The 13887-nt window shown below is 39.4% G+C and overlaps 1 protein-coding gene across 1 annotated transcript; it reads left to right on the top strand.

Moving 5' to 3' along the window:
- Positions 1-4839: 4839 nt before the first annotated feature.
- Positions 4840-13054, top strand: FOMMEDRAFT_72718 (cytochrome P450; the record flags this gene model as incomplete). The annotated part of the gene is made up of 9 exons (XM_007261354.1): positions 4840-5025; positions 7937-8099; positions 8161-8248; positions 8306-8398; positions 11982-12108; positions 12160-12276; positions 12339-12513; positions 12570-12816; positions 12880-13054. The coding sequence occupies 9 exons, from the start codon at positions 4840-4842 to the stop codon at positions 13052-13054; spliced, it is 1371 nt and encodes a 456-aa protein (XP_007261416.1).
- Between the last annotated feature and the right edge of the window lie 833 nt (positions 13055-13887).

The following is a 13887-nucleotide window of genomic DNA, read 5'->3' as shown; positions in this document are numbered from 1 at the left end:
ATGTATTATAAACAATAATACAATTGCAGACACTATAATAACAATAATAATAACAATAATAATAATAATAATACAGATAGAACTAACAGAACAAATACAGAACAATATAATAACTAACACATATCATGGTTGAGTAATTATATGTAACATATTGGATTCAGTGGTTACATGTCAGATATCACAATTACTTATTGGATACCAAATATAATACACATATCTAAGATATACAGATGAGTACAGATATACAAAAGTATAATGAATAACTACAAACCAAAAAACAATGCTACAGAGCATATAAACTAACTACACACAAAAGAATAATGTTATAACGTGTAAATACTGATTACAGCACAAGACAAGTGCAAAAATTATAATTATTAAACAAATGATACTACTTTACACATTAATACAATTGTGTAAATGTATACTAACAATGAATGAAAGAATTATATCTCTAATATACTTGAAACAACACATTAATACAACTTAATTATGCAGAACGTGTTATCACAGCAGTTGATTATATAATAAATTTCAAAGTTGCAACAGCAACATCAACTGTACAGTGTATATACCTTAACAAACAATTATTAAATTTACATTGTGACAATGTTTTACCTTTATGATCTGTTATGTCTGTCTGTAACTTCTATTGCTTAGTCAGTGCTTAGTCTGTGAATTTTGTTATTCTATTTTTTGTAGCATCCATAGTATTATACTTTCTGTTCCATTGTTTATATTTAGTTATTAATTTTTTGTGCATATTATCCATTTTCTCCCCTTCAATTCAAGAAGGTATTTCTTTAAAGAATTGGATATTTCTTTAATGTTTATTAATTGTTGTTATAATATAATATTTATATATAATAATTGTAATTGCTTTCATGGTTCGATTTCTAATTATTAGTATTTTAAAGCTGTGTGTAACATTTGTTATGTTCTATAATAAGTAATTTAAGTAGTATTACTATTATATCTTTGTTACCATTAATGTTTGTCAAGTTATATAATGTGTATTTTGTTTGTTATAGTAGATAAGTACACATTATGTATAATATACAAGTTTTGTTTGCACTCGTTATTAATAATTGTTCATAACTATGAATGAATATTTTGTTTTTGTGTTGAAAACATATGGTAATTTGTTTGTTTCTGTATAATATTCATTTAATAACATTGTAATTATTATTTATGTAGTGCTTTTAGTAAATGTGCTGAGTTCTATTAAGTACACTTGTGTCTGTTATTACCTATTTTATATTATACTGTCTGAGATAATGGCTTAAACATTTTATTAATTTATTTAATCATATTATATTATGATTGTTTTTGATCATAATTATTATAATAATGTGTTTGTAATAATTATATTTGTATTATTCATTGTAATAGCCTTATCAGCTTAATACTTTACTCCTACAAGCTTCATTCAGTACAAAGCAAAACTATGTTGATCAGAACTAAATAACAGAAGTCAACACAATGTGTAATTGAACTTCAACATTAAATAAATAATGATTCTACTATGAAACAAATGCTCATACTTGGTGAATAATATTAATATGATAATATAATTAACTTAACAGTGTTTAATACGAAAATAAATAATATACAGATGATTATCACATTATATAACAAAATAATTCATCAATTCAGACTATAGTTCATAGATAAAAGTGATGAATAACAAAAATAATACTTTGGAATGTACATAAAACAATAAATAATATATCTATATGATAATACAAATATAATTACAATATAATTCACAACTACAACTGAACAATACACAGATAATAACTATATAAACAAGTATGGAGCACATACATATAATTAAATAAAACTATTAAATCGATTCTTGTATGAACAATTAATTTGCCCTCACTGTACAATTAATACAAGTATGAACAGCATTATAATACTATGAAATACATTGGATAGATACTAATAGGTATATCTATACAATGATTCAAATAAAATAAATAAAACTGATATATAAAACGTTTTACCTAGCAAACCAATTAACAAATAAAATGTTGAACAAATACTACAATTGTGCATAGCACTAGATTAACTAAAGAATGCTAGGAAACAATTATAGTAAACATAATCTGATATATCACTTATATGTGGATTGTGTTACAATACATTATTCTTCACAAAAGAAAAAGCAAAGAACAATAGCCATAACATACACATATATATATACAATACTATGATCACAACAATTCACAATAACATTGTTAATGATAAATAATACAAACACATGTTAGTAATGATTTACAACAGATAACTATGTTGGTTATTAAAGAAACAATACAACAGATTGTATAGTTACTCAGGATGCATTAGAAACAATCAATAAACAAACATAATGTTAATAAATTAATACATATGTATAAATGATAATGTAAAGCAAACGAACAAACAATACATTCATAATATAATACATATATGATGCACCTAGACACATAGCAAGATGCCTGTAGCCAGACATAACATCTATGCAACAAATATACATTAGTATAAAACCTCATTGATCTCAGAATGAAGCAATCTGGCAAAAACAAATATTATTATTAATATTACAATATACAATTGATGTAACACTTCAATCCAAAGACATAAATCAGCTATTGCTGAATGCTTAACACATATACAAATGTAGACGAACACAGACAGCAATGATTAAAGAAGGATATTATTGCAACATTGAATATACATTTTACTAGTGTGATTCATTAGTTTCACTACAAAGTAAAAAGGAAATTACTAGAGTACTCAAACAAACTTAATAACAAACAATATGTCTGAATAACAAACAATAAAACAAAACAAGCAATTGCATTTATGATTTAAATATGCACATATATGTACCTATGCATGCTGACAAGATTCTGCAGGTCTCTGAAGCATTTACAAATTATTTAATAACATTTACAAACAATCTATTATGATAATAATGCTGTTATTGAACAATATATTATGAACAAACAAACTAATTAAATATACTTAATCAATATAACATTGGACAAACTTAACACAAAGTGGATGACATTTGGAACAGACAGTACACAGAACAAACAATGCATTACTATAATGCTAATAATATTATTATTAACTACATCAAGTTATAAACGTGTTACACGAATGAACAATTGTACAATACAGTTATAATGATTAAACTATCTATACATACTACAAGCAAACATCTTACAAGTCTATTTGACCTAGTAAGAGTTTGAAGGGGAGTGTTAAGACGAGACTACACAAGAGTATGTCTCAGATGATATAAACTACATTACAAGCAATGACAAACAATGATGGAATACCTTCCATCATACATTCTACATCTGAGACATACCTACATAGTATATATAGACTAACTAATCAACAGACAATGAAGTAAGCTGCGAGAGAGCGAGCCGAGTCCACTATCCCCCCTCTTTGTGTGATCCCTCTAAGCCTCTCACATAACCTCTCTTTCCCCTTTCTTAACACAATCCTTACGAAATTTTCTCCATCCCATGTTCGCGTGGGTTCATGGAACCTCGTTCCGTGTCGAATTTCTACACCTTTACGGATGTGCGCTATGTACGGCAAAAGGATGCATGTCTATCCGTTGTACAAAACATGTGGTGCCTTGATGGATTTATCGAGGGTCAACGAACTTGAACGGAGCAGCTCACCTGGACAAGTACAAATTCCACATACCCATAATGCGCTCTGAGGCTCATCAAACGTCCTGAGCTTCTACTTGGAGATTCTCATCTCTTTTCAAACAGTTTGTCATGAATTTTACTATACGTTTTCATGTTCCAATTTCATTCGGATTTGGGGTGCGTATTGTATTCAGTAGTGAACCTCCAATACCAAATATTACTGGTTTGTAAGCTGTCCCAAGTGTGATAAAACACACGTTTGATGACTTGGATATGTTGGCGGCTCACCAGAAACACTTGATTTGTCGATACTGGAATCAGAAAAGCAAAGTCAGCAGCCGATTGCCATTCCTGGGTTTCTTCATGCTTACTTATCATGAATTAAAGCATATATTGTATTACAGTATTAGTAATTATATGTCACGTGAAACGTAATGGGTATGTTCTTGACGTTGAAGATTCAGAAATGTCTTTGCAGTTCTCCATTCGCTGGCAAGAAGAAAGCATTGTTTATCGTCCAATGATGCAACAGAACTTATTCACACTCCTTGGGTTGTATTCTGCTCACATACTCTATTGGTCATCAGCCAGGCTTGTCTTCTTCCAGGGAAAAGTTGCTACATTCCGGCCAAGTGCTTACATTTTTCTCGTAAGGCCTTCCAGTATCTTCCTAGCACCAGAAGCCCTTCTACTATACCTCAATACAATGTACGGATAAATACTGTTCGGCATGCAAAGAATGCAGGTATTGAAGTGATGGCCGTGGCTGGCTCTCTCACAGAAACTTTCGTATAAGGAGCTTCTTGGATGCTTGCCTCTTCTTGACTACTGTGCCCACCCCCCCCCTTCTTCCAAACCATTAAGCTATAATTCTTGTAGCTACCTGTAGATCTACGCTGACGCAGATGATTTCGCTGCGGGAATCTCCTAAAATTGAGGATCATGTCCAATATTACTTTTTGTTTCTCGTTGGAATAAGCACTGCGGTCGTGTCTCTTTTCAGACTTATCAACAGCTGGAAGCTTGAGGTAGGTGTCATATACTCGCTGAGGGGTCTTGTTGATCGGTTTATTTATCAGGTTAACGTACCCCTCGAAGGCTCCTCCTCATCGTACATAGGCGCATATGACTTTATCACAGACACCAAATCCATACTCAAGCGAGCTTATGATAAGGTATGTTTCTAGTTTGGGGGACGTGCGTATGGCTAGACTCATTCAGACCAAATGCTCAGTACGGAAAGGAAACATTCAAGATCCCTCAACTGAATCGGTACATCGTCATAATTAACAAACGTGAAAACATCGAAGACATTAGGAAAGCTCCAGACGATAAAGCCTCTTTCGATGAAGCGGTAGCTGAGGTTTGGCAAGACTTCTCTTGGTGCAATTATTGCTTTCTGAACTGTATATTCCACAGGACTTTCAATTCCGTTGGACGTTTGGAGAGAAACTCGCGAGAGATACCTACCACCTCGTTCCAATCCGTAATCAGTTGACTCGTTCTTTGGTTTTCCTGTTCGATGGTATTTGCGACGAGATTATGTGTGCCTTTAATGACCTTATTCCGATGAAGAGCGACGGTACGATATCGAGTTATTATTCATGCTCGAGTAACAGTAAGTGACGGGATGACCTTATTAGACTGGGTTGCCATCCCGGCGTTGGATACAATAAGGAATGTGGTATGCAGAGCCAGCAACAGGATTTTCGTTGGCGTCCCTCTTTGTGAGCCACGACTTACCCAACACGACAAGCAGTTCATACCTTTATTTCCTCTCTGTAGGCAGAGATCCAGATTATATTGACATAAGCATCAATTTCACTATTGATGTCATGAAGACCGTGTATATGATTGACAATACCCCTGTACTTTTGCGTCCGTAAGTGTTTCAATGCTTAACGTCACAGCCAACCTGCTCACGATTGATTTTCACCCCATAGCCTTGTCGGTGCATGTTTCAGCCCAACAGCTCGAACTGTCCACAGAGCCATGAAGCATCTTCGCCCTGTATTTGAGGAGCGATTTCGTATGTATGACGAAAATGGTGGAGATTGGTCAGGGAAACCGGTGAGAAATAGCTAAGTTATGCACTGCTCAGGAGGTTAACTAGGCGAAGGTCGACATGATTTCATGGTTGATTGATGAAGCGCCAAACAACCGAGATATTCGGGATCTCGTAATGAGGATGCTGCACATCAACTTTGCTGCTATACACACGTCCTCGAATGTAAGCTATATCTCTCACCGCAGCATCTTTTGATTCGTCTTATGACCTTCAATACCAGAGTTTCACTCACGCTCTATTCCACCTTGCGGCAGAACCACGATATATTGGCCCTATACGAGAAGAGGTCGAGCAAGTAATCAAGGAGGAAGGATGGTCGAAAGTGGCAATGACGAAAATGTGGAAACTCGATAGCTTCATGAAAGAGAGCCAACGGATTAATGGCCTTATGCTAAGTAAGTCTCAATTACAAATACGCTCGTAACTCGTATAACAACGACTCTTTCCAGCGGGTCTTACTCGCAAGATAATGTCCGACTTCACGTTGTCGGATGGAACCTTCCTGCCTGCTGGCACATTCGTTGCCGCAAATTTAACAGGAGCGCATTGTGATGACACTCTCTACCCAGACGCAGACAAGTTTGACGGATTTCGGTTCTCGAAACTACGCGAGAAAAACTCGGAAGAGAGTGTAAAGCACCAAATGGTCAATACTAGTCCGGAATATTTAGCATTTGGACACGGACGTCATGCTTGGTAGGTTTATGCCATCTTGACCTACGTTATGCTTGCTTGATATGGTCCCTATAGCCCTGGCCGTTTCTTCGCGGTGAACGAGCTCAAGGCAATGATGGCATATCTGATTTCGAATTATGACGTGAAAGCAGAGGTGGAGGGAGTGCGACCGGAGAACGAGTACCATCGTACACAATTGACGCCAAACTCAAAGGCCAAAGTCTTGCTCAAGAAACGAACGGATGTATAAAAGACTACCTATCGCCATTCTCCGTGCCGAATTATGTCAAGGATATGGAGCTCGCACGCAGGATGACTCGATGTTGTGTAAATGCAGAAACCTTTGTATGAGTATCTCGGAGTCTTATGCCGATGAGAATGACAAAGATGTGCACAGTCAAGCGCTGTAGTGTGTCATCTCGTAGGGCCGTACTACAACAGGGCTCGGAAGATCGCGAGGTACAACTTTATGAGTATGAGATTATCTACATGTTTACATTGTGTATGTATTGGTAGGTTTACGACACACATTGCAATCCGATCACGTGAGATTCGATTGATAAAATGTTCTCGATTGACACCTTTGCTCTTCCTCATTCACTGACGCAGACCGGATAATATATCGATCGCTCCGTCTGACCATGGAGCAAACATTATGCGCGCCTCCTGTAAGGCACTTTAATTTGTTTAGCCATTGGGTATGGACTTACCTTCTTAAGGATCAGGCTGCTACATCCCGGCTAGGTGCCGATATTCCTCTTCTCGTAAAGCCTTTATCACGTTGGCAACTTATGGTCCCTTTCATTTCACTTGGATATGAATGTACGAGCTCCTACTGTACGTCATGTCATGCAAACGATTGTGGAGATTGAAGCAACAAACTTGGCTGGCACTCACGAGTCCTTTTGTATAAAGAGCTTCCTACATGCTAGCTTTTCATCGACTATCATCCCATATCCCTACTACGTGCAGGGACCTGTTTTATAACGTTGCGCACATCTGAAAACCTACCCAAACACAGATGATGTTGGTCCCTGAACTTGCTGCTAAAATTGGGGATCATGCCCAATGCTACTCCTTGCTTTTGGTAGGGATGTGTTTTGCGGTTGTCATAATTGGCAGGCCTAGCAAGGGCCGAAATCTCAATGTACGCCTCCACACACATGATGAAGGCTCTATTTAACCGGATTCGATGTAGGTCAACGTTCCTCTTGAGGGTTCCTCTGGAGTGTCTTCGTATGTTGCCGCCTACGATTTCATCACGGGTGCGAAGTTCATATTAAGAAACGCGTATAAGAAGGTATGTATCCTATGAATTTTGTACATACATAGTCTCATCTAAGTATAGTATGGAAATGAAACATTCAAGATTCCTGGAATGAATCGGTACACTGTTATAGTCAATAAACGTGAAATTATCGAAGAGGTTAGGAAAGCTCCAGACGATAAAGCCTCTTTTGCCGAGGCAATGATTGAGGTATGGCATGAACCTCTGTGCAAGTTTTACTTGCTGAACGTGACATTTTACCAGGATTTCGCTTTCCATTGGACATTCGGAGAGAAAATAGCGAGGGATTCGTATCATTTCCTAATCATTCGTAATCGGCTGACTCAGTCTTTGGGTTCGCTATTGGACGACGTCCGCGACGAAATTACGCATGCATTTAATGATCTCATTCCATTGAAAAGTGAAGGTACGATAGCGGGCTATTGCTGATACTCAAATTGCAATAGATGATATGGCGATCATTCTAGACTGGGTTGCAATACCTGCATTGGATATAACGAGAAGCATTGTTTGCAGAGCAAGCAACAGGGTTTTCGTTGGCGTTCCTCTTTGTGAGTCCCGGCTTCGTCGCATGACAGTGTGTTCATACTTTTGTTACTTTTTTAAAGGCAGAGATCCAGAGTATGCTGAGCTAAGCATCAACTTCACTATTGATATCGTGAAAACAGTGTACATGGTCCAGGACATGCCTGCTTTTCTGCGCCCGTAAGCGTTTCAGTGTTATGAGTTATAACTGGAACCTCTGTGATTGATTTTCACTCTATAGCATTGTCGGTGCTTATTTCAGCCCAACAACTCGTAGTGTCCGCAAGGCCATGAGACTTCTTCGTCCTGTATTTGAGGAACGATTTCGAATGCATGACGAAAATGGCGGTGATTGGTCGGGGAAACCGGTAAGGTGTAACATGCTTATTTCGTCGACTGGGCCGCTGACCAAATAAAGGTCGACATGATTTCATGGCTTATTGATGAAGCACCGAAGAACGAGAAGCGAAACTCGGGAACTCACGATGAGGATGCTACATATTAACTTTGTTGCCATGCACACGTCCTCGAATGTTGGCTATATCTCTTATATCGTAGCGATTTACTGACACGCCGCATTGCATTCTACTATCAGAGTTTCGCACATGCTCTGTTCCACCTTGCGGCGGAGCCACAATATATCTCGCCTCTGCGGGAAGAAGTTGAGCAGGTGATAAAGGAGGAAGGATGGTCGAAGGTCGCGATGACAAAGATGTGGAAGCTTGATAGTTTCATGAAGGAGAGCCAACGGATTAACGGTGTCAACTTGCGTAAGTTCGTCTTGACTGCGTGTGTGCAGCCTCGGACTTTACCATAACTATTGGCCAGTATCTTTAAATCGCAAGATAATGTCCGATTTCACCTTGGCAGATGGGACCTTCCTGCCTGCCGGCACATTCGTTGCTGCGAATGTGGTGGGGGCGCACCGTGATGACTCTCATTACCCAGATGCAGACAGGTTTGACGGATTCCGCTTTGCGAGGTTGCGTGAGCAAAGCTCTGAGGCGAGTGTAAAGCACCAAATGGTTAACACGAGTCCAGAATATCTGGCATTCGGACACGGACGTCATGCCTGGTGCGTTCATATACTTTATACTTTATGTTTAAGACTAAATTGACTTATGCATACTTCATAGCCCCGGCCGCTTCTTCGCAGTGAATGAGCTCAAGCTGATGATGGCATATCTGATTTTGAATTATGACGTGAAGACCGAGGTAGAAGGAGTGAGGCCAGAGAACGTGTATCATCATTCTCGATTGAGCCCAAACCCAAAGGCTAAGGTCCTCTTCAAGAAACGAAGAGAGGTATAAGGTTATCATCATTCGCCATACCAAATCACATCAGTGATTTGGGGTTCCTTTCATTGCTGCATATCAAAGGATCTTGTTATAAACATGTAAATACCTATTATGACTGCTATAACCTTCTGAAAGTTGCATATAACCAATTCAGCCTCGGTGCCGCACGGAAGATCTAGAAAGTGCAATCTAACACAGAGCGCTGAATGTCACGACAAATCTTAGGGTGGACTTAAATCGATTGGGTGACTTCGATATGACATTGATATAAGTGGTGCATCACTGAACACATTTGGGAAACCTCGGCATAATTTTTTTTGAGTTTCATTCGACTCCATGTTTTCGTGAATATCGTTGCCCTTCTGGGAACCTCGCTCTACATCGACTGACCCAATTTATAAAACGCGAATGTGCGATGAATGGACAGGCTACGACAATACTGCAAAAGTAATGTCTAGTTGGAGTTATCAAGCTCACTGCTGTAAGAAGTCCTCAAAAGAAGGTCTGATTAAAAATAAGACCGACTCGGATCGAAATGTACGGAAGTCTACTGTCAACTTCAGGCTACAAAGTACATTATGTCGAGAGCAATGAAGGCCAAGCTCCATCACACAGCTTTAACGATCTCTGGGGCTCGCAGTTTGCCCCAAACGCACCCGAGAAAGTCATGCTTCGGCCATCATCAGAATCACAAACAAAGTCTACCAGAGACACCCAGTAGGCCTATATTCTTCAAAACCAGTTCATTTTACCAAATAAGATCCGAGTAAATCCCTTTCTTCTTGATTGTAGGATGGTCAAAATACATTTCTTCCTGTTTACATCCATGTATCAGAGAGAGAATAAGTGATGTTTGGTTTTATTTATACACTTATCACGTGAAGTCTGACCACAGTAATATCTTCTGCAGATTGAATCATTGATGCTTTTGCGGCCGTACGTTGGATACCGAATCCCGATCACCCCGTACGACAATGGATCAAACATTATTTGCATCTTCAAGACACTCTATTTTCGAATTCTATTGGTCACCAGCCAGGCTTACCTTCCGTAGGAAGGTAGCCACACCCGGTCAAGTACGGCGCTCCTCTTGTGATTTCTGGAATACGTTGGGGACATAAGGGCCCTATTGTCCTGTTTGGACATGAGCGCACGATTTCATATTGTAACATGTGTCATGCAACGATTGGGGAGATTGAAGCAACGAATCTAGCTAGCTTTTGCAGAAGAACTTCTGTATAAAGAGCAACGAATCTAGCTAGCTTTTGCAGAAGAACTTCTGTATAAAGAGCACCCAAGATGCTTGTCTCTTGTCGACTAGTGCACCATATCTCTACCACTTAAAGATCCTTAGCTATGAACATTACACCAACCTGGAAACCTACCCTGATACAGGTGACTTCGGTTCCGGGATTTCATAAACTTGAGGACCATACCAGAACCTACTCCCTGCTTCTGGTTGCAATATGCATTGTGCTCGCCTTGCTTGTTAGACTTAGTGAGGGCCGAAAGCTTAATGTATGGTTGCCCATTTATGATGTGGAGTCTAGCTAATCTACTCCTATATAGGTCCCTGTTCCTCTCGAAGGCTGCTCTGGAGCCACCTCATCATATGTTGGTGCCGTCGACTTCATTGCAAATGCGAGATCTGTCTTAAAAAACGCATATATGAAGGTTTGTATCTTTTGTCTGTGAACTAGGCGCATGCTTATTCTCGTCTCAATACAGTATTGCAAAGGGACATTCAAGATTCCTGAGATGAATAGATATACGGTCATAATTAATAGACGTGATCTCATCGAAGAGGTCAGAAAGGCTCCAGACGAAACGGCTTCTTTGCTCGTCGCAACGTATGAGGTTTGATACATATTCTCCTGATGCAAATATTTCGAGTGTAGTCACGCATTTGTCTCAGGACTTTGGGTTTCGTTGGATATTTGGAGAGAAATCTGTATCAAACCCATACCACTTTCATGTCGTCCGTAACCAGTTGACTCGTTCTCTGGGCCAACTGCTCAGCGAGGTTCGCGATGAAGTCATGTGTACATATAACGATCTGGTTCCGAAAAAGAGTAACGGCACGATGAAGTTTTCGTTTATGGTTGGGTCGCAATGACTAATAGTGCGATCACCTCAGATTGGGTTGCCATTCCTGCATTGGATTCTGCGAGAAAGCTTGTATGCAGGGCTAGTAACAGGATTTTCGTCGGCGTCCCGCTTTGTAAGTGCCAATTTAGTTGTGTTATGTCTGCCGTGACTCACTTGCAACTACAGGCAGAGACCAGGAGTTCATGGAGTTGAGCATCTCTTTCACGCATGATGTCATGAAGTTGGCGCACATTATTCAAGACGTGCCGTCCATTTTACACCCGTAAGCATCTCGGGATTATTAGTCATTATCAGCAGTGCTCCCATCTCGAAGCACAGAGGTCAATCTCACGTTTAATTCTTCTTTAATTTAAAGCATCGTCGGTGCATACTTCAACCCAACGACTAAGAGAATACGTCAAGCCGTGAGACTCCTTCAGCCTGTACTCGAGGAGAGATTTCGTATGTACGACGAAAATGGCGATGATTGGCCCGGAAAACCGGTAGATGAAACCACTTAATCCATTCCCCCAAGAAGCTGACCAAATAACAAGGTTGACATGATCTCATGGCTCATTGAAGAAGCACCGAAGAACGAGAAACGAAGCATTCGTGATCTCACGTTGAGGATGCTTACGATAAACTTTGCTGCGATACACACAACCTCCAATGTGGGCTTGATCCACCTAAATTTCAGCTTCTACCTCTTCTTCTCAACGAGTTTGAATATTAGAGCTTCGGCCATGCCCTGCTTCACATTGCGGCAGAGCCCAAATATGTCGCGCCTATTCGGGAAGAGATCGAACAGGTGATCAAAGAGGAGGGATGGTCGAAAGTTGCGATGGCGAAAATGTGGAAACTCGATAGTTTCATGAAAGAGAGCCAGCGGATTAACGGTGCTAACATGTGTAAGTTCGTCTTGACATATAATCGCGTGAGTACTTAAATCGATACCTCCTTCAAGTATCGGTGACTCGCAAAATACTTTCTGACCTCAACTTATCGGATGGGACCTTCCTACCTGCCGGCTCATTCGTCGCCGCAAATGTGGTAGGAATGCACCGTGACGAATCTCATTATCCAGATGCAGACAAGTTTGACGGATTCCGCTTTGCAAAGTTGCGTGAGCAAAGTGCTAAGGAGAGCGTTAAGCATCAAATGGTCAATACAAGCCCAGAATATCTGGCATTCGGACATGGACGTCATGCCTGGTGCGTTCATATACATCCTACTGTGTTGCTTAGCTCCAGACCAACTTAGGACATTCTTTGTAGTTATGGTCGCTTCTTCGCAGTGAACGAGCTCAAAATGATGATGGCATGCCTGATTTTGAATTATGACGTGAAGGCTGAGGTAGAAGGCGTGCGACCGGAGAATGTGTACCATCGTTCTCGATTGAGCCCAAACCCCACGGCTAAAATCCTGCTCAGGAGGAGGAAGGATGCATAAAGTCAGCGTGTGAGTTCCTGATACACGAGGGGATGCGTCCCGATTGCGTCCATTAACATTCATGAAATAATCTCATATAAATTGTATAAATATCTGAAAGTTGTATGTTTTATTGCTTGATCGACATGTACAAAATAAATTATACAGGTGTTCCCGTTGCTTCATGTAACACAGGCTTTGTCGTACACGTGCAAAGAACACGGAAGATCGCCTGGCTCGGGACAGGAAATCCTTAGTGTATCGAGTTTTTCATTGAACGGTTGCTCATGTGGCTATGTAAACAACACTCCGGCCGACGTATATCAAGTTAGATATAGATCTAGCACTCGGCGCTTTCCGAGATGTTCCACCACAGCAATACCATATTTATACGCCTAGATAGACGACCACATGGTACCACCGGTAAAAACAGATACGGTTCGAGCTATCATCTCGTCTTGGACACCTTCCCGCTCGCCAATGATAAGTATCCTTAAAGATGCAACTCCTATCCAATATTTACTTAGGGTGATTACCGGTTTAGTACTTGCTTTTGCCGAAATTGGAAAGAAAAGGGGCAATTAAAAAATGGTACAAATAAATACAAATATTGTGAATATGTGCCGACGTCTACACGCCTCTATTTATTCAAATATTGCAAAAGACGTGTTTGCAAACAAATGCAAACAAATGATTTGGACTAATTCTGACTGGAATATATAAATAAAATTTCATTGATAGTATATACAAACACTTCCAGCTGTTAATGAATGCCGGGACTAGAAATAAAATCTTGAATGAAAATGACCGACTTGAATATCTGCGCTTTACCACATTAAAATTTCGTTCTTTTC

Source organism: Fomitiporia mediterranea (assembly GCF_000271605.1).
Source record: "Fomitiporia mediterranea MF3/22 unplaced genomic scaffold FOMMEscaffold_1, whole genome shotgun sequence".
Classification (NCBI taxonomy): domain Eukaryota; kingdom Fungi; phylum Basidiomycota; class Agaricomycetes; order Hymenochaetales; family Hymenochaetaceae; genus Fomitiporia; species Fomitiporia mediterranea.
The sequence above is the reverse complement of the archived record's forward strand: the minus strand, read 5'-3'. Positions and strand labels throughout refer to the sequence as shown.